The 26,611-nt window shown below is 37.5% G+C and overlaps 2 protein-coding genes across 5 annotated transcripts in view; both read left to right on the forward strand.

Moving 5' to 3' along the window:
• The window catches only part of LOC149776366 (uncharacterized), a 54,684-nt gene extending 54,242 nt beyond the window's left edge, over positions 1-442 (forward strand). For 2 of the 3 annotated variants that reach the window (XM_089942343.1, XM_089942346.1), the window contains exon 6: positions 235-442. In XM_089942343.1, the coding sequence (XP_089798469.1) occupies positions 235-276 (42 nt within the window). In that variant the 3' untranslated portion in view covers positions 277-442. The remainder of the gene's footprint in view (positions 1-234) is intronic. The other variant, XM_089942344.1, reaches the window with a different exon arrangement.
• An 8,176-nt stretch (positions 443-8,618) lies between these two features.
• Positions 8,619-25,960, forward strand: LOC149776367 (uncharacterized). 2 transcript variants are annotated; one of them, XM_089942348.1, is made up of 5 exons: positions 8,619-8,751; positions 10,614-10,780; positions 16,219-16,296; positions 22,204-22,342; positions 25,723-25,960. In XM_089942348.1, the coding sequence occupies exons 2-4, from the start codon at positions 10,675-10,677 to the stop codon at positions 22,323-22,325; spliced, it is 306 nt and encodes a 101-aa protein (XP_089798474.1). In that variant the 5' UTR covers positions 8,619-8,751; positions 10,614-10,674; the 3' UTR covers positions 22,326-22,342; positions 25,723-25,960. The 2 variants fall into 2 exon arrangements, 1 of the variants encoding a protein (XP_089798474.1); XR_016416211.1 differs by lacking the exon at positions 16,219-16,296 and having other exon boundaries at positions 8,619-8,753.
• The last annotated feature ends 651 nt before the right edge of the window (positions 25,961-26,611 follow it).

Raw genomic sequence — 26,611 nt, forward strand, 5'->3', positions numbered from 1 at the left:
TTAATTACACATTTATAATATTCTCATGAAAAGTATCCAAAAGGTTAATGTATATACTTGAAAATCGAACAATTGTAAATATAGAATCTACCTCCCTACACATTAAGAGTAGAGAGCACATCAGGATTGGGCCATGAGTACATGTAATGTTATACCATCTGTTTCTATATACATCAAAGCCTTTGAGTTTTCTTTTATTGTCACAAGTAATATGTGCATTCTCAACTATTTCAGGATTATCCAATATTTCAGGACAGAAGAACATTATTAGACTGAGAATACTAATACATGGCTGTTCCACTTCGAAAATCGCAAAACGTCAGGAAAACTTAACGTTTAATTATATCGCGTTGAACATTATTGATGCCTTACCTGAATTTTAGGGACTGTTCTCCTTGCAAATAAACAGAATGTAGATATGAAATACTATTATTAAATCAGATTTGTTAATGTGATTTCGTGTTGGTTATTTATTCTTTTTAATTCGTAAATTGCACATGGTGACAAAGCTAAACTTTTGAATTCAACAAAACACATTGCGTGTTAAGATAATGTTTGCATAAGGTGATTGATAACATGAACCATCGAGATTGTCTCCCCTTTTAAACAGCCAACAGTGCAACCATATATATAGTACACTCTGTTGCTTGTGTTCTCTGCTAATGTTTACCCCTTTTGGTTCCTCACATCATCTCTTTGTTCACCTTTCAAATAAAAACTTAATGCCTCAATATTTCAAAATGTGTACCCTTGTTTCCTTAAATTAATCGTTAAGGTTCTATAGCGAACTGAAAAAAAACCCCACCAAAACAAATTTACGGTCGGTATTTATATTCTTTGTTCACATTTGTTACTGACTCACCATTTTTACATTCGGGGCAGCACGTTCCTATTGGAATGACGGGGTCTACACACTGAAGCTGTTGATTTGGATATTGCACGGGTTACGCTTTAATGTTACTATTAGACTGGCAAACCAGCGGATTGCAAGTAACATTCTGTGCAATTTCGCCTGAATAATAATAATAATAATAATTAGCCTCCTCCTCCTCGTCCTCCTCAGCTATTACTTGAAGTGTAATTGCGTGACCTAATTTACTAGGATAGAAAGCACCCGTAAAGATAGTTTTCTATGTTTTTAATTTCTGATCTAATCTGAAGTTAAAAGACTTAATCAATTGTACAACAACACCTAGTAATCAAAACTCTCATTTAATGTGGAATTATAGTCCATTGATATGGATACGTAGAATAAAAAACAATCTTCGTAACAACACATGTAACACTGAAGTCGATAGGTACAGTAAAAAACAATGTTCGTAACAACAACACATGCAACATTGAAATCGATACGTAGAGTGATGTGATGCGATTAAAACCAACGTAGCTTTAAGAAAATTTTCAGTCATATCGCTACGATGTCTGCAATGTGGCAGTTTATAGTGATGTCTAGCAGTGGGGCATCATGCCGCAGACATGTCCCACCTAGCCACATTATCCTGACACCAGGCCATCCAGTCCTAGCAATACCTCTTAATGCTGAGCGCCAAGCGAGGCAGCTGTTAGTACCATTTTTGTAAGTCTTTGGTTTGACTCGGTCGGGGTCGATACGTAGAGCAGAAAACAATATCCATGACAACAATAGTGCCACATTTAAATCGATAGGAAGAGTAGAAAACAAAATCCATGACAACAATACATGTCACTTTGAAATCGATACGTATAGGATAAGATGGATGGATAGGATAAGATGGATGGATAGGATAAGATGGATGGATAGGATAAGATGGATGGATAGGAAAAGATGGAGGGATGGGATAAGATGGGAAAAGATGGAGGGATGGGATAAGATGGGAAAAGATGGAGGGATGGGATAAGATGGGAAAAGATGGAGGGATGGGATAAGATGGGAAAAGATGGAGGGATGGGATAAGATGGGAAAAGATGGAGGGATGGGATAAGATGGGAAAAGATGGAGGGATGGGAAAAGATGGAGGGATGGGATAAGATGGGAAAAGATGGAGGGATGGGACAAGAGGGATGCAACAAGATGGAGGGATGGGACAAGAGGGATGCAACAAGATGGAGGGATGGGACAAGAGGGATGCAACAAGATGGAGGGATGGGACAAGAGGGATGCAACAAGATGGAGGGATGGGACAAGAGGGATGCAACAAGATGGAGGGATGGGACAAGAGGGATGCAACAAGATGGAGGGATGGGACAAGAGGGATGCAACAAGATGGAGGGATGGGACAAGAGGGATGCAACAAGATGGAGGGATGGGACAAGAGGGATGCAACAAGATGGAGGGATGGGACAAGAGGGATGCAACAAGATGGAGGGATGGGACAAGATGGGACGGGACGGGACAAGAGGGAGGGATGGGACAAGATGGGACGGGACGGGACAAGAGGGAGGGGATGGGACAAGATGGGACGGGACGGGACAAGAGGGAGGAGATGGGACAAGATGGGACGGGACGGGACGGGACGGGACAAGATGGGACGGGACGGGACAAGACGGATGCATAGAGATGGACGCATAAACATGGATGGATAGAGATGGATGCATAGATGGACAGACAGACGGACAGATCGACAGACAGATGGACAGATGGACAGATGGGATAGATGGGATAGATGGACAGATGGGATAGATGGGATAGATGGACAGATGGGATAGATGGGATAGATGGACAGACGGACAGATGGGATAGATGGACAGACGGACAGATGGGATAGATGGACAGACGGACAGATGGGATAGATGGACAGATGGGACAGATGGGATAGATGGACAGATGGGACAGATGAACAGATGGACAGACGGACAGATGGGACAGATGGACAGACGGACAGATGGGATAGACGGACAGATGGAGAGATGGAGAGATGGGATAGATGGACAGACGGACAGACAGATGGACAGATGGACAGACAGATGGAGAGATTTACATATTTACAGAGATATGGAGAGACAGACAGATGGACAGACGGGACAGATGGACAGACGGACAGATGGGACAGATTGACAGACGGACAGATGGGACAGATGGGACAGATGGACAGATGGGACAGATGGGCTGATGGACTGATGGACAGATGGGCAGATGGGATAGATGGACAGATGGACAGATGGGATAGATGGACAGATGGACAGACGGACAGCTGGGATAGATGGACAGATGGGATAGATGGACAGATGGGATAGACGGACAGATGGGATCGATGGACAGATGGGATAGATGGACAGATGGGATAGATAGATGGGATTGATGGACAGATGGGATAGATAGATAGATAGGATAGATAGATACCGGCTAGGTAGTATTTCGCCCTCTGCCTACACTGACACTGGACAACATTCTCCGTTAGGAACCACATTATACTTGCAGGTAAGCTTTGAACAAATTATATTCTCGCACGTAGTTTCTCCATTCTTTTGACATGTGCACGGGTGACACGGGTCATTATTTACAATCTGACCTGTATAAATACAGTGGAAAATGTTATTGGTTGAGATGCTGTCGGATACCGTGATGAAAAAGATTGCTTTAGTGTACAGTGCAAATAAATATTTGAATATCAAAACAATCACAGAATATATTTGCGTATAATAATTTCTCCTGTGTCTTATGATGTATGGCATTATCACAGTGTACATATGGGGATAACATTAACGTTCGCCGAGATAACAGCCTTTATTTGCATGTAATTATCTGACCTACAGTATTTGTTCTCATGATAGCTATTTAGTTTATAAGAAAATGAAATGAAAAGACAATTAAAATCTAATCTTCATAACGACGACAATAATCATGATGATGATGACTTCTGTTATAACGTTTCTTTCTCTTGCACGTAGTCTTTTAATTTAATTTTAACAATTGGTAACATTTGTTAGCGTGCGTGCCGGACTTGCAACTAGACAGGTTCGGTATGTTAACAACTGTTATGTGTCTATGTGCCCTTTAAACATAAAAAAGACAAAACAACATACATTTAATTCACCATCATTTATGGTTATTTTCTTCATAACTTTATTATTATTATTATTATTATTATTGCTGCTGCTGCTGTTGTTGTTACTACCTATTTCAAATAATTTCCCTTGGACTGTACAACCGCAGACAGGACAGCACTGGCCCTTGGGCACAATGAGACTCTCACAATTCCGTCGTGCACATGCAACCATTTGGCGTTGTATCTGACCATTTTCTCCACAAGTGCAATCAACTCCACATGGGGTATCACTTGGCATGGCCTCGCCTGCCGAAAAAAAAAAGGCATTTAAACCTGAACTGTATCGCTATGTCGCAATTATGGATATATAACCTGTGCATAACATCTACATGTTTAAACGGGACAAAAAGTAATAGGGATTTCATATAAAGCCATCTTTGGACTCCTGAGACTTTCGTTCATAATTTAAATTGCAATGCCAGAGAATAATAAAACCCAATTAGCAAAATCTGAAATGAACTCTTCTGAGAAAAAATATTAACTTCTTTGGCAAACATCATGTGCCATAATATTCTATATGACTTACTGTTGAAATGACAAAACTACAAGCCAAACACAATGTAATCAGAACAAGTATAATAGGTTTGATCCTTGGCAATCACTGTCTTATTTGCAAGGAGGCCTCGAATAAATAAATATATCCGCAAACCTGGGTTCGAATCTCCGTAGAGTACGAATTACAAATTCTCTAACCTGTATGATAGTATTATTTGTATTATAAATATTAATTGCGCCAACTATTATCAAGCATTCTACTATAGGAAACCAGGGATAGCACTTTCCGTTCTGATTGGTATATATATATATGTGTGTGTGTGTGTGTGTGTGTGTGTGTGTTATAATATCTTACATGCTTGAAATTAAAATGCAACATATTTTATGGATGCAAACTTGATTTCATGTCACAAAATTGTAACAAGCATATTTTGCAAACTGGTAGCAAAAATAATCAAAACCACACAGATTCTAGGCTAGCGTCACTAGACCGAGAAATTGCTTCTAGGGCATTTTCGCTCAGCAGAGTTTGGGCAAACGCAATTATTATTTTCACGAGACTGGACTTTGGAAAGTCTTTGAATATTGCAGCAATACACCCTTACATGCTTACATCATTAGTTTTGGAACAGGAAGATCCACAGATCTCCTGTTTGTTTCAGAGAGCTCGTTGCGAAACCGAAGCCACACAAGACAAGTTTGCTATTTTGGGAACAATAGGATCCATATGAGAAAATGGAGATCATCTGAGGTACCCGCTGGTGGCAAGAGGTCAGTTAACTTTCCACTGTAGCTCCTAAGTCATATCGACAGGAAAATCTTAGTCTAGCCCGTGAAAATTCCCCTGGCTGGTCATTTAATAATAATAATAATAATAATAATAATAATGAGGACTTTGTATAGCGCCTAATCTTTAGAAGCTCTAAGCGCTTTACAACATTAGACAAGACCTATAAGATAAAAAACATATAATTATATGATTACAAAAACAAACACCATGAAATTAGAAAACATTAAAAAACATGCTGAGAATATTTAAGGTAGGAAACATTATTAGGTCTTTCAGTTTGTTCTTGCAGTCAAAATAAGTGAGTTTTGAGAGCCCTCTTGAATGTGATCACTGTGTGTTTGTGTCTAAGTTCAGTGGGCAATTTATTCCACGTTTCTGGGCCCTGGTATGCAAAAGAACGCTATCCATATGACATTGTTTTCATAGTGGGAATAATGAGTATACGATTGTCAGAAGAGGGGCGTAAGTATCTTGCTGGTATATACACATGGGTGAGGTCGGATAGGTATGTTGGACTAGAGTCCGACAGTGAAACGTAGCACAGAGAACAAATTTTGTGTTTGATTCTGGATCGAATGGATAGCCATTGTAGGGTACAGAGCAGCGGGGAGGTGTGCTCTGATCGTGGTACTCTTAGTATGATCTGAGCAGCTGTGTTTTGAACTTTTTGAAGTTTCTGGAGCAGATATTGAGATGAACCAGACAGAATTCAGTTACAATAGTCCAGTCTTGAAAGTACTAATGAACACACAAGTGTTTTAGTGACATCAACTGAAAGATATTTGCGAATTGAGCTGATGTGTCTCAGCTCAAGATATGCAGCCTTGCATATGTTCATGACATGTTGGTGCAATGTGAGAGTACTGTCCAGAGTAACACCTAGGTTTCGTACTGATTGTGTGAATTTAATGTTGGTGTTGCTGATATTTATTGTTTGAAGTAAAGGATGTGAATGAGAAAGTCTTTTTGTTGTGATCAGAATGGCCTCAGTTTTATCATCATTCATCTGCAAGTAAGACTTATTACAAGATCTTGAATCATTACTTTTGGCCGAAAATTAAAAGTGATGTTTCTGAATACTATAGAAATTTTCCCAATGGTAGGAAAACCCAATCAGAAGATATATAATGCTCATCTGCAACTTATACCTGTATTAGACGAACCATATAGCAGAGTAATGGTAGACTGTCAGCCCATTACCTATGACCAAGTCAGGCAACTAATACGTGTTGACCATAATGTGTGCATCTACAAGATTTCCAAAGTCAATATATTTATGGAATATTAAATCTTAACCATAATAAAAGCTTAGATAACCAAAAAAAATTAACACTTTGTGGCCTTTTCAAATCTGTCCAATCTGATCAAAGGTCATATTTTATGTCTGGAATTTTCCAGTAAGTTATGCTCGAATCTGTCCAATCTGATCAAAGGTCATATTTTATGTCTGGAATTTTCCAGTAAGTTATGCTCGAATTAGGCGTCTAACAGTTTAATCCTTCTTTGTATCATTCTGAAACTCAAGGGACTTAGGAAATTTTCATCAAACTTGGAAGAATATGATTCGGTAGTACCGCTTTGATACACAAACAAATTGGGATGAGGGTGTTCATTTGTTCCTGCTTGCTGTTTGGGAATCAGTTCAAGAATCGTTAGATTTTAGTCCTTTTGAACTTGTTTTTGGACATATATCTGTGAACAATTGAAGCTATTGAAAGAGAAAGTTCTTTCAACCAAAGATTTAGAAATTAATCTTATTGACTATGTATCTGACTATAAATTAATTTATCCAATATTCAAATCTCAACACAAAACAACACAAATAACTAGTTATCCCAAATATAGAAAAATGTAACTAAATCATGGCTAACATGTGCACAACTGACTGTACAAATAAGTGTCAACTCTTTCCCGGTACGTGGCATATTCGACCCACCGTAGAATTCAATGTAGAAAACACATGGATATACACACGAATACATGTCATAGTCATCGTCATTAAGCATGATGTGCTATACTTCGTTTAACAGTCACGATTAGTGACGATCGTGACATCCACCAGAACTCTACGAAGTTCCATCTAGTAAAGTATGCAACTAATCACATTTCTTGCCTGATCAGTTGATAATTTTATTAATTTTTTTTATTTGTCTTGATTTGAATCACTCTCTTGTTTTGTTGTTGTTGTTATGGGGTTTAACGCCATTTTTCAGCACGATAGGCTATACATGGCGGCTAGTATTAATGGTGGTCTCTTGTTTTGCATTAAGTGCCTTCTCACACACTAGCGGAAATGCATACCACAACTAGAATATTTATATTTGCAATTAAATTAAATATACAATATTATTTATGTATACATAAACTGTTTATTTAGAATAAGTAACTAATGCCACGTAATTTTCTTTATGTGAAGACTGCTATTAAGACTGAAAAAGAATGACTATCCAGAAGATATAAAGTTTGGCGGCTTAATGCTTAGAAAAGTACATCGGTGAAAGCTTACGCGAAGAGAAGTAAAACGTAAACAAGCATATAAGTCAATTTAAAGTACGTATTTCAGGAATGTTTTTGATTCTTTTTGCTATAATCAGTACCGACCACAACTGTATTTTCAATATGGAAAGTTTGATACCCGATTTACATGTGTGTAATATGATTGCCAATCAAGGGACTGGGTTGACTAGAAGACGACCAATATGACAGCCTTTATTACCTTGCATCGTGATGTTTGCCACTTACATTGTACACAATGCCAAATGATACGAAAAATAGAACGTTCGTTGCATCTTGATTAGTCCTTATGTAACAAGATAATTACAATTCATTAGCTCAACACTATCCCAATGCTGTGATCTGTTACGCGTAAAATACGATATTATATTGCCTATTTTCGCACATATAAATACATTTTCCGTAAAACAGTTTGCTCTAAAACGTTGAGATGACAGTTTTTATTTTAAATAAAAGAGTTAATAATAAATAATTTTAAATTCATTACTTACTTTACGTACTACTTGACTATACCACACCCACCCACCATTAGGCCAATTCGTATTATCAATAGCCCTAAAACAATAGACAAAAATATTGGTCGAGACATATTTACACATATATAGAGCATAGACAAAGTCTATAAATATACAAGAATATTAGAAAGCTTGTGTAATCCTTTATGTACATATTAAAATATATTTGTCATGCTAAGTTTGGCTGTCGAGATTAAAAGAATACATATTTATAATGCGCGGTCAGTTTTTGCTTGTCTCTATGGCACTAGTGCACGGACTTCATGAAGGGATCTGTTTTTCACGAGCTGCTTGTTAATGCATGTACTGTATGAATTTGATTCATTCCCCTGCATTTGTTTATACAGGGCGTCCACGATTCATCAGGGTTTGGAAATCTACAACTTCTTATATTCGGTTAATGTTTTACCTGGTGTGAGTATTCTTTTGATTTAGTTTACTTTCATGACTTTTCATCAGGTTTGTGTCTCGTTTCTGTTAATAATTCGACGTTTATTTTATATCATATGATACTATGAAATGACATTTATCTTTACTAACGTGATTCGGAATGTTTCCTCTGTTTAAAGACGATTTAGAAGAAAGCCTATATATATATATATATATATATATATATATATATATATATATATATATATATATATATATATATATATATATTGCGTTTTGCGTAGTTGTCTTCCTAGAAAAAAATACCAATGGACTGCGGTAAACGTTTCCTATTGTCCAGTGGATAGATCACAGGGGTTCGTTACAAAGAAAATTTGGAGTATCCGTCCATGAATCGAGGGATGAGGGTTCTAACCTGTAACAATATAACACAAGGGATGACACCATTCCGCACCCCTCTGTAGTCCCAACACTGCTAGTTTATCCTAATTGCGTCTGCTAATTTCCAACTTAAGCCAGTCATAATCTGGAATAGTTCAGTTTTCAAAACAGCTCGACACACTTCGTTCAGTTTGTGACATAATGGAGAAAATGCAATAATTGTTCGCCGATTTTGACGTCTGGACAAATGCCATCTAGAAGTGCCGTTTTGCTTTCGGATAGTCTTGGATTTCACCACTAACCCGAAGGTAAGATCCGAACAACCTCGAGTCTGTAGTTCAACAATAAGTATGTTTCAGGACTTAACAATGCACGGTACACCAATGTAACCAGCAATCAACACCAAATTTACCAAAATCAATATTTGTTTTTGCCACCAAAATTAAAACTCATCACAATGTACATTAACGATATTAACTGCGGACTCGAGGTTGTCCGCATCTTGCATTTCGGTCAATGGTGAAATCCAAGACTATCCGAATGCAAAACGGCACTTCTACACGGCATTAGTCAAGATGTCAAACTCTTTGTAACGAACCCCTGTGGGATAGATTACCTGTCATTACGATGGTTCCAAGCATGGCACTTTACTGTGGAGCAAGTGATTTATTGATAACATTATCGCTTTTTCGTTAGCTGTGGTCCAACACAGCTACGCGTGTGTTATTAGTGGGAAACAAGGGGCAAGATTTTTCAGTTATAAACTTGAGAACTCTTTTTAAGCTGGGGCATTTCGTTCCAATGGCGCTTTTATCGTTGTGAAACGTCACACGCAGTGATATCAGTTTCTAAAAATAGCCATTCGGACACGGCGAACCGGCGTAATGGCGTTCAGTGTTCTTTTTCGTGTTATTGTTCTTATTATTGTTCTTGCTAAAAACCATGTACCAGGCGTTAGATTTGTTCATCAGAATATATATGTGCATTTATATTTAGTGAAAAATGACCATTATGACTCTAGTAGACCTTTAATGTCAGCTGGAAACCTACTGGAGCCATCTTTCTGCATGTTGGTTAATAATTTACGGATGTAATTTTTCACGGCATGGATTATATACATATATGTATATATGTATGTGTGTATATGTATGTATATATATGTGTGTGTGTGTGTGTGTACAGCGAGATAGAGATCAAGATCTGATGATTTGGTTCTAGTTACATTTGGCTTTACTTCTAGTACAATAGGTCTTTAAATTCGTTTCTCTTAGACATCAAAAATATATCAACTTCGATGCTCCATGAAGTCCACGTACACAGCGTGGTACTGTTACAAATCGCTAGAAGCTAGTATTTTACTAAATATCCCATTTTTACCATATAATCAAAGCAAATTAATATTCATAAAGTTCGCTTCGTTTGAAAAACTGATTACTTCGATTGTAACTGATAATTATAATCTGACATATATTTTAATGCATATGTTTCGTTTTTCATCACTAGGTAATTTTATAAAATAAGGCCTGTTGCATCGACTGCCCTAGAAACATAACTCTAATAAGGAATGGGATTTTCTAGTGCAAAGAACTGCTTGAAGCTATTAGTAACTGTTCTGCCCGTGCTCTGCAGGGGACTCTATCTACCTATAAGTTTTGGGACAGATAGTCCAGGTAAGGAAACACCTTCGTCCTTTCTAAAGCGGCGTAATTTGAAGAAAAATGCGTGCAAAAAAAAAAATGTTAAAAACTTTGAAACATACATACATAAAGCATTATTTATAAGTGTCCGAAGAGATTCGTCTTGGTAGTGCCATATTTTCCAATATCACTTAAGTAACAATATCGGGAGGGGGCCCCGACTCTTCGAGTGGTCTATAGCGCTCACCGTTACGGATCACTGCCATCTCACCTGTCTACGTGGGTTCGAGTATCGAGCTTGGCCAATGTGGGTACGTGAGAAAGCTTGCCAGTAACTTCTCGTGGGTCGATGGTTCTTTCCGGGATTTTCCCTAGTTCTTCCTCCACCATTTACACTGGCCGCCATCTATAGCCTATCTTGTGACGAAAAATGGCATTAAACCCTATAACAACAACAACAACAATATCGGGCTATGCTAACAAGGCACAATTCCTCCTGAATGTCTTCCTGAGTTTGGTCAGCTTAAAAAAAAGGTTTAGGGGTGGGTGATAATGTGGTCAGTTTAGACCTCTTACACCAAATCAGTAAAACAAAATCTTCAAGAAAGGAAGATTTTAAACTTACTCAGAAATTATTGTCAAGTTTCATGAACTAATTCCAAAAAAGTAGCAATCTGAAATTATGCTGTATGGCTGCTAGGCAAAGAATTAAGAGGCCGGATCTGCTTACAAGTGAGAAATTCAATTTATTAAAAGAATTGCATTTATTGGATTTGTAACGTTTAGAATATAATTTGTAATTGGGAATAATATCTAGAAAAATGGATATAGAAGTGTTCATGACAGCAAATGTAATTTTATTTCAAAATAAAATGTTGGTAACTTTTGTTGAAAAAATAAGTAAAGTTTTTGATTATGATACAAATATTAAACTCAGGTAATAAAAGTTTTTTATTGTAAAGTTTACAAGTATCTGCTGAACACAACAAGCGGTCACTCATACACAGGTTAGACACAGCATTCGATCTGGTGGCAGTGGAACATGAAGGATCCTGCAGAATGCCAAAAATACACAATAAGTCGAAGTCGTCAGATACTGGACATGGCAATAAACAAGTACAAAACATTCGTCATGTGGTAGCTGCTATGCCTAGTTGTTAGTGTAAACCCAAAACTACTGACACGTTTACATATATTAGAGCTGCAACCAGGATTCAGACCAATGCAAAGTTTTGTACTGAATGATGCAAAGATGAAAGGCGACCATAACCAAGTTCCAGTGAGGTGATTCTCGTTGGAATTAGGAAAGTACTCTGTACAGTGAAGACATACCCACTGTCCCTGTTTCAGCACAGCCCAGGTCTGCTGCCAGAATGAGTGAAGCTGAACTTTCCCAAGTAGTCACGCCTAGTGCTGATTGAACCTCTACATTAAACAAGACTATGAAGGTTCATCCAAGCCAATGCATCTACTGCGCCCTGTTGCGGTACAACGTCGTACTAAAAGAAGACCATAGACTGTCATGACTTCTAAGGAGTTATACTTGTAGATAATTTAAAAAAGGCAGATGCCTGGAATACATCTAAAGGATCAAAAGAAAGCATCTCCCATTGCAACGGCCCATGCAAATTTCAAAGAACACGAAATGTTGAGTCTGCTGTAAAATAATACTAAAATTTGTAAAGTACAACTTTTCAAGCACCTTCATAGAAGCTGTAAAAGAAGCGAAGGCCAGCATGCCAGGAATAAACCCCAACGTACCAAATGAAGGACTTGCAATCGGTGATCAAGACACGATTTGTAGGTACTACCCAAGTGCGACTTGCGGCAAACATGAATGTCACCCCATCCAGAAGCACCATACAGACAACATATAATATTCTGGCTATGAATGAGTCAGAATTAAAATAAAAGTGATACGGCTAAAACGTATAAGCATTTAAAAATGTTAATGTGAGTTGTGGTACGAAAACCCGGTATTATAACATAGCAATAGATGGCAGATGAAATACAACAAGTAAGTAGCAATAAGCCGTATCAGAACGTTTCAGAAACTATTGGCATCGCATTTGGCAAGGTTATCTTAACGGCTTGCTTCCAATAATAAACTTAGATGGAATGGAGCTTTGATGAAGGGACAAGAAAAGGATTTGCAATGCCCAGGTGGTCATCCAGAGTGTACAGCTAACCTGTTGCTTTTTGCCCCACTGTCAGTATGATATAGGAAAAGAAACTGGTAGTCAGCTTGCCGTGCAACGGTGCACTTTGTGCCACCAAAAAGATGCAAGATCAGCTAAAAGAATATACTAAGCCTTCAGCTCTTAACCCCGTATGGATAGTGTAGCTACAAGCTGACGCATTTCATTTGGGACGAACTCACAGTTGACATTGTAACAATGCAAACTCCAGCTTGAAGATGGGACAACTCGTGCAGAAGAACAAGGAGCACAGAAGGCCCAAAGCCAGGATGTATAATCTAGATGCAATATGATGCTAATGGAGATTGTGAAACAGTAAGCTGGTGATGCGAATAATCTGGGTTAACGTGTATCAAACCTTCTCAAATCCACTCTGTTGTGCTGAAGTGGATATGAATTAATGCGTGCAAGATACTGTCATGTGTGGTGGGGGAGTGACGAGAATAACTGGTTACATCGTTCCAAGTATATCGGAACACACAAAATCGCTGACTCAAACATGCATGAAAGTGACCAAGTGTTACACTCAAACAAGCATGAAAGTGACCAAGTGTTACTTGTTGAAACTTTGAAACTGAGACGTGAGTGTATCGGCAATTAAAGAAATGAAACTGATATTTATATTCGTGAAGCACTTAATACATTATTGAATATTTCACCACCAAAATTTTTTAACTTGCTTGGAATATCCTTGGCAGAGCTGCTTCAACCAATCAAATTTAATGTTAACCCTGGAACTCGAGTTTTTAAAAATGTGGCGATTCTTGTATGGAACTTTCATGGCGTGCAAACTATGCACTATATGAACTGGATAGGGAAAGGAAAGATAAAAGACTTACCGATATTTAGAAAAGGAACGTTATTCAGCATAGATCCGACATTTGAAATGTAGGCTGCCAAATTGATATAAATCAGATTACAGTAAGAGGCAGCTGGATCCAATACATTCAACAAATTCTCAAGAAATGCGCAATTCATATCACTCGTATTCAGAGTGATGATGGACAATTATATAGAAAGGACATTTACGTATGGACTATCTTTACCTAACCCTTAAAGAGAAATATATTTTGAACATTGTTAACGTTCCCATGATGCAATTCATCGATTTGCTTGTTTCAGTGTCATGCTAAATTCCAGTATTCATAAATCTTATACTATTGCATGACAAGTAATATTCTATTTATAAATGTTATTAATTGAATGATATAATAATTTTTCTACTCTTTATATTCAGTAGGCTTGGAGAACGTTATCCATACCCCATGCAAGTACCTCTGTTCACATTTAATTCTATCTGCATTCACTACATCTGGCTCAGAAGACAAGTGCTCTCTAAAAATGCACATATTTATGACAGTTGTCTCACTTCAGGTTGTCTCCCTCCTCTCATTAAGACCATGTAACTAAATCTCTGTGCATTTACTGTATGCCATTCGCCAAATATTGGTGTCGTAAACTGTCTAGCACCATAACCACCAGACTTCGCAACCCTGGTGCAGATTAAGCATTGCAGATTAGCTCCTGGCACATTACGTGCCAAAATTTGTTTGTATATTACTCAAGAAAGCTTCAATTTAATACCGTTAGCAGGATAAAAAGATCAACACGAGAATAAAGATGAGGAGGACAAATATAAAACCATGGTATCTGGTCTCATTATGATACAAGTAGAATAACAGAATGCTGAAAATTAAATATAATGCAGAAAAAAATTATTTTAAAATTTTAATTTAAAGTTTTTCTTTAAGATTACAATTTTATTACTGTCCATTTTTATAAAGTACTAAAAATAACTGTTATTTTCACCTCTGCATCACATGTTCCTATCTCAGACAGAGTAAAGACCTTCCTCCCACACCCAGCAACAAAAAAATGAACGTCCGTTGAGGCAGACCGCAATGTTTTTTTTTAATTTTATGTATTGTTACGTATACTGAATTTGAATTGCATGTTCGCCTTTCTGTGATTGTATGTTGTTATATCTAAATTGTGCGATTAACCTTGGTCAGTAATTGAGTTTAGGGCCTATCGGACAAACGTCTGGTCATTTTGGATTTAGATTTGGATCTTTTTTTAACGAAGCTTTAACAATTTTTCAGACATATCGCTACGATGTCTTCAGTGTGGCAGTTTATAGTGATGACTAGCCCAGTCACATTATCCCGACACCAGGAAAACCAGTCCCAACACCAACCTCAAAATGCACAGAACCAAGCGAGGCGGACGTTAATACCATTTTTATGTCTTTGGTATAACACAGCCGGGGTTCGAACCCGTGACCTCCCGCATCCGAGGTGGACGCTCCAACCATTAGGTCACCGGAATATTAAATAGCTGATTTTAGATTATATATTAAGAGTATTATTAATCGAAGGTAAACATGTTTACAAATGTTGAATTCAAGACCTAGTATTTTAAGAATGAAGAATGTACAAGAAGCAAGTTGTTTACGTATTTCATTTGAAAAAGACCCTCATCCTGGCTCTGTTGTTGTCTTATCTTTTTATATAAATGTTTATTTCAGAATTACTCATTCCTATCTTAACATCCAAAGTGGAATCAGTATTGTTATTTTGTTCAGTTTTACTTGTGATGATTTATTTATTGAAATTATTCACTGGAATTGCAAAGTGCTCTTGGAATTTCGGATTATTGTGAATTCATTCAAGAACATTTTGTATTATGTCATTGTGCTACATCAAGATTATTTGTATATTAGTGCATTTGAAACTACTAGCACATCATGACCATTGCAATTGGAATTCATTCGGAAACGCCACTGAATTCATTTTATAACTCTGTACATTTGAATTTGAAATAGAACCTTTAGGACAATATGGAAATTAATTCACAATACCGTTTATGAATTTTGTGAAACGATGAACATTTAAAGTAAGTTATTACGGAGGCATCATTTGATGGATTGTAGTTTATGCGAGTTCCATTCAAATAGGGGACTTTTTTGCTATTATCAAGCAAATCAATATATTGCACTAATATACATTTCTTTAACGGGAGGGGAGACATTCAAATCTTGCCGTCAATAGTCGAACCTGGTTCGGCTGTCTCACTAGATCACACATACCATTAGACCTAAAGGTCCGGACCAGCTAGGCTGGTTATTAAGTGACCTCGTATACCTATACCGCTACATGTCTAATGTGAACAGTTCATCGTGCGAACTAACAATGAGGTTCATTTGGATTATTACAAAACGCTAACGGCATTTTTTCTTCATATAGGATGTCTGTTAAATGTTTTGTACAACAGGTACTCCTAAGCCGGCAACTGATCCGTGCCTGCTTGTGGATTGCGCTATGCCAGAGTGTCCAGATCCCATATACATAGGTCAGTGTTGTCCAGGCTTCTAGTATTAACGTTTTATAATTAGTTTTACACATTAATAGTGCGAACTTGCAGGACCTGTTATTGGATAATCAGTGTTACACTCGACTATAAATGATGCACATTATTAAGAACGACTCTTGATTACATATAGTTATACAATTGTTTAAGTAGCTATCTTTCGCCATGGCTGGAAACAAAGGAAAAATCAGGCATTGATTAGTGTTGACTACAAACCTAAATTGACAATCGAACGTTGTGTGTAGCGTCTGATCCCGAAATAAACTGCAAGCCTGCTAACACGTACACATTTACATCTGAATAAAAAATAAAAGCGAAAATAGCAGCAAACAAATTGCGAGTAAACTCAATCATTAAAATGTGTTCCTTAATGATATTACATATTAAACTCTGATAGCTCGCTCTGTCGTGTTGCTAAGGTGACCATACACCATCAATATTCACCGTATTCACGAACTCGTATCCAACGTGAGTATTTTGGACAGATAGTCAATGGGCTGTAGTACGGAGGTGGGGATGCTAAAGTGGAAGACGCAGAAGCGCACCTTGAGGAAAGACGTCACCGGTTTGTATGCTAACGTAACGGCGGGCAATTACTGATCTCTCCGTGGGTATTGCACTGAACGCGGTTCATCAACCACGAAGGGATCAACCACGAAGGGATCCAAGCTATCACGGTCAGCAACAATTCCGACTCGTCCCTTACCACCGCATCATGATAAATCATTTTCGACCCAACCAGTAGGCCGTCACTCCGTTGTCATATTTTTTTTCACTCAACGGGAAAACCCGCTTAATGACCAGATCTCAATCAGGACGTTCTGCGAGCACGGTGGACCGATCCTTTAGGTAGTCTGCTCCAGTTTCATATTGCAGAGGAGACGTCAGCGTTGTCAGGTTCACCTAGACGCTATTAATTATGCTCAACACGCTCCATCCTCTCTTCTAGATCTCACTGACAAGAGAAGACTCTGCCTTCTCAATGTCGATAAGGGACGTCCATCGCATTTTGCTGCCAGAGTACATCATTTGTTAACATGCTAATCAACAAAGACAAACAGCATTCAACTGTTATATCGTTGTCGGGTGGAATGGAGGACTTGTAGAACATTACACGACAGAGCAGCAATGGGAATGGAGAAGCCCTCGTTGATAAGCACTTCCGATGATGTTTTGCACGGTGCAATATGGGACATGTTTGGTACAGTACATATCTTATGACCCGCTAATAACATAAGGAAATTGACAATTATAGAGGATGCAATGGACCTGTTTAGTCGCTCTGACTATTCCATATGGATCTGAGTTGAGTTTGATAAAGAAGCCGATCCTGCCTATTACGTGGCATCATGGGCCAGCTTAGTCAATCAACATCCAGTATACCAATCTGACATTGCGCACTGGTTCTCGTAAGGCTCGGCCTACCCATTGTGCCACAATTCACCCAGGTCCCTCCATGGGCAATTGTGTCACATTATCTACTTCATATGAGCGTTTATTAATTGAAACAACCCTGAATGTGCATTGCAAGTTAAAAGCCTGGTTTCTGAGGAATCGATGTGGATAAAATCAGAGAAATCGATCATTCCACACCAATTTCTCTCCATGCCATCATATATTGATCGCTCATGATCCATAACGAACCCAATCTAGTTTCAAATATTCCTCAGGGGACTGCTTAAGATGATCTAATATCACGTATTCTGTACCCGCATATGTACACAGACCCGCATTGGGGAAACTCCTCCAGTTGGTGGCGACCTATTATATAGTACCATTACAGTTCAGTACCACTCTGTGGCCAAATAGTGTCAATAGCTTAAATTTAAATTAATACAAAGAACCGTCTCTCAGACTGACATTCCTTCTACGTCGGGGTTTACTCCATGCGACAGCAGACATCACTGTCTTACGTCGCCTATTTATGAGGCCATTACCATGATACTGTTGTCCCAATGGGTATCTTCCACGAAACTTACTCGATCATAATACACATACACCCTCCCTGCCTCCATGTAGTTAGATCGATTTTTAGGGCGTGCTTCCCGCTCTAGTAGAAACTGAAATATTCACTGGATTTGGCGCCAATTCCTGTACCGAGGAGAGACCACGGCAACTACCATCTAGGTAGTGCAGATAACTTGGCTTTTTAGCTAAAATGTTTTAGCCAGGGAGGGTTGGATTTGCGAAGTAATAGTTCTCCTAAGGTATTATGAATAGGAAATTATTGTTGAAAAACATATTGTAGTAGAACAAATTGGTTTACTACCAAAAAAATATTTGTTTCAGACAACAATTAGGGGACAATCTTGGGGATAGTTTTGCCACAAGAACGGAACTGGGACATTCCCCCACACTGCTCACCCGTTGAAAACACGCACGACTCAATCTTTGCTCAGCTGAAATCTGGAAGGTAACCGGTTCCAGACGCACATATGATGAGGAAACGTCACCCCGCCTCTTCTACAGACGCATATATAAAATGTCCTTTCTCCATCCTGCGCGCACACACGTACAGTCCTTGCAGTTCTCTTCAGACGCACATATACAATGGGCAGCAACACCTCCTCTTCAGAACATTTGGGTTTCTCCCTTGCAAATCATTCCGAGTCTCGTCGCGAAACAATCAGCTCTCTAGGTGAAAAAAAAGCACATCTTTGACTGGAAGAGTATGCAGTCAGTCTCTTCTGAGGCAGGCGACACGCCTCCAGAATGTGGGGATGAATGTTCAAGGAGTGCGTCGTCACCCTCACACCCGTGAAGGAGAAATAACATAGCGGATCTCACAATCAGACTCTCCAGCGAGGTAGATGCCGCGCATGCCCCACACCATGGGAAGCGCGTCGCACCCTCAAGCGTGTGAGGAAGTTCACCACACCCAGCATTTACGAGGTAGGGTGTCCAACTCACCCAAGCTTAAGGATCAACACCGTATCCTTTATAGTGATGAATCGGACGAACAAGATTCTGACATATTTATGTCGCCTTAACGGTCACTGACCAGTCACCAATCCAGTTGCCGATCAATGTCTTGTGATCGGTCACCGGTCGGTTTGTCCAGGTGTCTAAACCGATGTCACATATCACAGGTCACCCGATCGCGAACATTCACCGGTCACATTCATACATTTCATGGTACGGGGATTCGGTTAGGAACGTGTTCCCCTCACACCCAACTACACCGTCAGATCATATGCAGGAACTTGTCTTCGTACACGGTTGAGACTTAGGAATGGGATCTGATTGCAAACTTCCCATTTTCTATTATCCCTATAAAGTCATTCGTGATGTGTGGCACTGCGCCTGATCAAAGAAACAGATTTCTCCTCCACACCCAACTGAAAGGAATTAGTGGGCCTGGTAAGCGGTGTCAATGGAGCCGTCTTCTCACCAAACGCATTGTCAAACTCATTGGAGTCCATTAGAATCCAGAGTAGAGCTGATGCTACAGCTCTTGGAGGTGGCATCATCCAGGAAGGCTGGATGCGAAGCATCATTTATATCATTCAGGAATGACGAGCGGTATCATTGTCCTAATGGAAGTTGTAGGCACAGAACCAATTCTCGCCGCGATGACGTGGTTATACCCAGACATTTCCTGGTAGTAAAGGGTGATAATGTATATCCTTGTTGACTCCAACAAGTTCGATGTTGGGGCAGCCTCCTCTCGGGCCCACTAATTCCTCCGATGAGATTTTTAATAAAGCCAAAAATGAAGTGTCTTCAAGCATCATGTGTACCGTCCAGGAAGAGTCTTTCCATTTGGAAAGGGGCTCAACATTTGAAATATAAGCAGGTAGCTAAGTATCAATCAGAATACATTAGGGATTGCCGTGTCCAATGCCCATACCAACTTCTCGACAGACAGGACATTTATGTACGGACTATTGAAGATAATTGACATTTTAATATTTCTATAATTAAGTTAAAATGCTGCATAAAAAGTGATTATCATATTTAATGTTATTAATTGAATATAAAATACTGTTTCTACATCGTTATATCAAGTATTTATGGAGAACATTACCCGTGGTCTATCTTTGTTATTTTTCTACATCTGTATTCTAAGTAGGCATGGACATTATAATCTATACCACTTGCAAATAAGCACAATTCTCTATACATTCACACGTGGCTCAGCAGACATGATCTTTTGACACTATCCCAGGTTGTCTGTCTCTAGCCTCGCAATAAGACGATATAACTGAATGTGTGCATTTAATGTATGCCATTTACCATATAATGGTGAGGAAAACTTTAATATCATAATCATTCGCCTCACAGCTGAGGTCCAGATTAAAAATCGCGAATTGGTTCCTGGTACAATGTGTGCCAAACGTTTGCCAAGTATATTTTCTCGAGAAAGCCTCCGTTTTGTACCATGTGCCGGATAAAGATGATGGGTAAGAATATCAACCGTGTTATCTGACCTCGTCATGGTACAATTTGACTAATAGAATGCTGAAAAATTAAATGTACTGTTGAGAAAAATACTAAAATGTTTAATGTAAACAATTGTATTAAAATTTACTGTCAAATTTTCTAAATTTCTGACCATAACTTAATTTTCAACTCTGCATCACAGTTACTTGTCTCGAAACGAAAGATCAAAAAGACTTTACCCCCTCGCCTCCCATAATAGCTTCAATAGAGGCATTAAATCGGAATTATATTTCTTTAATGTTATGTATAAGCATACAGTAGTATGCCACCTTTAAAATAGCATGGACCTCAATCGCCGTTTGCTACACATTAATCCACCGGAGTTCAACATCTTGTGTAGGGTTCATTGTAGGTTGACTTATGGTTTTTGTGTAATGTAAGCAAAATGATGCAGATGAAGTAATCCATAAAGCTTCTGCATGATCCAGAAAATGGATAGTTTGCATCCTTCCATTTTCAAATAAAGAACGAGCAATTGCTTTATAATGTCTTCCTCCCTTTTGTCAACTTGAATTGGGTGTGGTAATTTTGGTCTGAACCCAGTTAAGAATATTGTCGTATGCATAAAATTGTGTTATCGCAGAGCAGAAAACGCAGTGGAGCCATACTCAGTATCGTTCGTATGAAAATGAATTCCATTCTGATAAGTAAACAAATCGATTGTGCGCACTAAATTTTATTAAATGTCTTGACTAACTGTTACAGAAGGCTTTACTGTTCGCATTGGTGGAGACTAAAATATTTGCATCTCCAAAATAGATAATTTGTACAGCCGATAACGACTATTGTATCACCTGCCGAAGAGTTCACATTTTGTGCATGGACCATAAAAAGTTGCAGCTAGTATACCATCGGTCACGAATGTTTACTTTCACAGGCATATACCAAATGGTTTAGACAATTTTTGTCATCTTCTAGTTTAAAAATATTTTTACCGAGATCCCAGCTATATATGTAAATTATATTGAGATTCATGAAGTAAAAGAAATCGATAAAACACAAATTAGAGACCAAGTTCTAACAGCTTAATTTGTTTCTAAGTTGTCTTCTGAGTCTGTTGCAACTCAAAAGGTAAACATGTCTGGCACACTTGTCTGTCGCTAGATCGGATTTCTTGACGGGTTCTGTTTCAGAAGGCCTTAATCGTGAAGAAACCATGAACGTTTAGGATAGTTCCACACAGAGAGATCCGTTGATGTTGTTTGAGTTAATTTATTGGAGTAATCTATATTTTTATGACAGTTGGGGAGACAAATTCTAAGTATCACAGTAGCCTGATTAGTAAGTGGCTTCATATACCAAGACAGCTACATTTTTAATTTGAACAGTTCATGGTTAGCACTTACGATGATGCTCATTTTGGAAGATTACCAAGATTAGATTATTACAAAAAAAAACCCAAACAGTTATAATTCCTATAAGCTGACTGTTCAATATTTTATACAGTAGGTGATCCCTCGCCGTCTTTTCCGTGCAAAGGTTGTGACATGGCACTGTGTAAATATGCCTTGTTCACAGAGGGCCAGTGTTGTCCATTTTGTGACAGTTGGAGGCCGTGGAAAAGATAGTGACATCTCCAGCCCTGGTAAGTCTTAAGTTACTACGATTTTGCTGCTCAGTATCCTAACGTAGAGAAACGACGAACATAAATTTATGTAATGTAGGCAACTAGGCGTATAGCATGAAGTTTTGTTTGGATTTTCTGCAAAATTTTCTCAAGTTTCTGGTTTATGTGTCCATTAAGGTCGTGACGCCATATAATCGGGACAATTAACTTCAGATAAGCACAGCACAGCGTAAGCAATACATTTTAATGCATATTTCGTACAGAGATATTGAAATCTATCAGTATGAGAAAATATATCAGCATAGCGGAGATGAAAAAATTGTGGCGATATCACTTTTTGAACTATTTTGTTTCTTCGTGGGATGAAACTGTTAATTTTGAAACACGTACTCATTATTGTCCTATGCCTTCCTACTACTGTCCTGGCATAACTGTCGTCTATGAAAAGATGACTGTTCTGCGCATGGGCATACGATGTGAAGGCATGGAAGCGTCTTATTGACAATCATCCACTCATTGGAAGGATGTATTTTTTTACGATAACGTTTGTCTCATAAACTCTTAGTAATGTTGTTTCCCATGACACGAGAGAGAGAGAGAGAGAGAGAGAGAGGTGTCTCTCATAACGGTGTAGTAGATACGACTACATCTTGGGAAATATGGCGATGCGGAGGTACGGGATGCTGTAACGATACAACCCGCTTTGAGATCCCGGCGAACGGACGCGTTTTATTGAAATACTCAACATATAAAATTACATTCCAATATCAATCTACATAAACTTAAATTGCAGATATAAGAGATACATATAAAACTAGGACATTCCTTCACTTGCCAACATCATACATTTTTATAATATCTGCGTTTTAGAATATAATACAGATATTTAAATATCGAATAAATTCACGATAGCTAAATAATCTAAAATTCAATATTTCAGACTAATACCGCAATCATTTAATATAAATATATTTTGCTGAATTTAATCTAATATGTCAGCGTATAAACTGTTATTTAGAGAGCATTTTATTTTTTATTTCTGAATTAACTATTACTGAGAATGAAGTTGGTAGCGAAAGTCGATTTTTACTATAATCAATAATATAATTACAAGTAAATACAAGTTCTTCAAACAATTAAACTTTCCAATACATTACACTAAAGAATAGTTAAGAAATATTAAAATAATCCAATGTTGCAACGTACCGATTAACATCTTAACACTAAAAATCCTTATGCTATATAAAAATTGCACATAGACGATACTCTTACCTGTAACGATACAAGCCTCTCTGAGATTCCGACGAACGGACTAATTCGTCAGCAAATCTCCTGGCTTTTTATACAGTTTCTTAGTACGCAGCCAAATATGATCATACCTCTAGTTCTTGTGGTCCGCCAGAATCTCAAAGTGAGGCTCCATCGTTTCTTAAAATATCATCTGGTTCTATGTACGTCATTAGACAGACAATATTTTTTGTCACATCAGCGTGTGAAGCTTATAGCTTACTTATTTAGATAATTTTAGGAATCTGCCAGCTCGGCAACCCACAGAGTGTAGGTTTTTGCTGACTTATGATTCAAAGGATATGTATAGTGCAAGAGTTTTGCCTTTTTGCTCATAAGAGCGCAATATTTATTAAATAGTATATACTTGTAATACCGAACTAATTTAATTTAGTCTCAGTATATTTTAGTAGAAAGTTACTTTCAACATTAATTAATGAAATTAATCTTCTTACTAAAAAAATTATGTCATAATATATTCACACATTACGGTCAGCTTTTCGTCGCGATAAAAAGACAAAGTACCGCAATAGCGAAGTTTTAAGTATTTAAAACCTAAAATTGGTCCACCCTCCCCGAATAACAAACCATTTTCCAAACCTGCTGAAGCAAATTATCCTAAACAATTATATATATACATACACCACCCGGTGAAAACGTGCCATCTTAAATGCGATCGAAGAGATTATATAACCAAGAAAGAAGTCCAAAATAGCTAACCTACCTCAGTGATAATTTACACGTTTCACTTTACTACGGGCCAGTCTTTAACACATCGTAATATGAAAAATTTCTAGATAAAAGAGTTTGACAAGTCCTTGAAGTAAACACTTTATTGGGGTCAATGTCGATGTTATATGCACTGACACGAATCAATTGGCATTTTTTTTATCGCCTCTGAAATGTTCAATAAATGGTAAATATGCATTCTTTCTTCCGTGTCAACTAAGGGAAATATCCTAATCATTTCAATCATAATTTCTCCATGACCTGGATTCCTTCGTAATCGTCTAAAATGCATGTGTGTGTGTTTTGGATTTTAAATGTAACTTTAACAATTTGAGTCATATGGCCACGATGTCGGCAGTATGGCAATAATAATAATAATAATAATAGTAACAAAACAATGTTTTGCATCATGTTGAATTAACAATGCTTCTTTATTTTTATTAACATCTCAACAATCCATGAAAGCTTACATAGTGTCCAGGTTATTGGCATAAAGATCTTTGCCCATCAAATATCACCACGGTAGGTTATTAAGATTAGGCAAAATACTACTACTACTACTACTACTACTAATAATAATAATAATAATATTAATAATAATAATAAATAATAAAAATAAGAAAACAACAAATATCTTTTGCATCATGCTGAATTAACAATTTTTCCATGTTTCTATTAACATATAATAATAATAATAATAATAATAATAATAATAATAATTTCCTTTGATTTTTTTAACGAGCTATGTTTGTTTTGTTTGAAGCAACTTCTTTAAATTGAAGATTGTGTCGGGTCAGGGCAATTAGTGTAAATGGCCTTGCACAACACACAGCTAGGAAGATTATATTTTTTTCTTTTCTTCACATTGTTATAAAAATTCTTGCGTAGTATTCTCGTTACTGATTGTCTGCGATCGTGGGAAAATTTTCTTTACCCCGCTTTATGGAACTTATTCTTGTTACTAATACTACGAATATTTTGCGTCCATTTTACGAATCGACTGCCCAAATGAAATTGAGGAAAAAAATCATGTCTTTCTGAATATTAATTAGTTGTTTATAACAACAAAATCAATAATTCAGGTGAAGTAGAAAATAAACTTGATTTTCGTTAAGGTTAAGTTCAAAATACAGCGTTAAATTATAATAGCATATACTGAAATAAAAACAAACATACTGTAACTTATATGTACATATATTATCTCGTGATAAAACATTATTTGTCAGGAATTGCAAAGTGTGAACCATTACCTTCCAAACCTAGATTATTGGCAAGAAATTACAATATATACATAAGATATAATTTTTATATTAAAAAACTTACATTTTATAAATAATATAAAACTTACATTTTATAAATAATACTGATCAATATAATTTCAGAGGAAACCCGCGCACATTAGAAGTTCATTATTCCGTACAGAAAGGACGAAATGGTTGTGAATAACATCTATCGTCGAGGGAGAGACCAGTGTTCCCATACAGTCTCTTGAAAGAAATGGAGCCTGTCTACCTAATCATAAACCAGAATGGAAAATCTCAAAGTGCGGGATCTGATTTAGTAATGATGTTACATGTACTGTACATGGCGATGTTAAAAATAAAACTAATACACCTTGAATTGTATTTTAATTTGAATCCTGAAACAAAAGCTGAAATACAGACATCATATAAGCACTAAATGGGTTATGTACAAGGTTTACGAAATTTCAAACATGGTCTGTAATGTATAGATGACGTTTATGAAAAGATTTAAATGAATCCAGTTCGCAGAACTTCAAAGTGCGCGTTTAGAAAAGGAAGTAATCAGTGTGAAGTACCAAGAGGAGACGCATCGTGGAATGGAACAATTATATATTGTAGTATGTTTCTGATGTCTTGGTTCCTCTCATCCATGGTACCTATTCTCTATGATAAAAACAGTATTATGTCGGGTACAGTCTGTACATGAAATATCAAACTAAAACTAAAACATTGCATGCAAATACGTTGTGAACATATTTCTTTAACAAGACATGCTAAGCAGAAATATATAAATATTCACGTTACGTTGATGTGTTAAATTGTCAGTAAGTATCAAGTAAAGTGAATCGGATTTAATTTTATCGTCAGTAATCGATTTCCTGTAACCAATGGACAAATGATGGTGAAGCAATTAAAGTGTTTGCCAAAAACAGCTCCTATTGCTTGAATTGCCATAAACGGAAAATTACCTCAGTGGCGCAGACATAAGCGTCTAAAAGACCAATTCATCATAAGTTTCAATATTAAA

Source organism: Sinohyriopsis cumingii, chromosome 18, assembly GCF_028554795.1.
Source record: "Sinohyriopsis cumingii isolate HCF-2022 chromosome 18, ASM2855479v2, whole genome shotgun sequence".
Lineage (NCBI taxonomy): Eukaryota > Metazoa > Mollusca > Bivalvia > Unionida > Unionidae > Sinohyriopsis > Sinohyriopsis cumingii.

Excerpts from the sequence above, each read along its gene's own strand:
- LOC149776367 (XM_089942348.1), top strand. The coding sequence starts at position 10,675 with ATGGGATTTTCTAGTGCAAAGAACTGCTTGAAGCTATTAGTAACTGTT. Across the intron at positions 10,781-16,218 it reads TTTTGGGACAGATAGTCCAG|GTACTCCTAAGCCGGCAACT; the intron begins GTAAGGAAACAC and ends TTTGTACAACAG. Across the intron at positions 16,297-22,203 it reads TCCAGATCCCATATACATAG|TAGGTGATCCCTCGCCGTCT; the intron begins GTCAGTGTTGTC and ends TATTTTATACAG.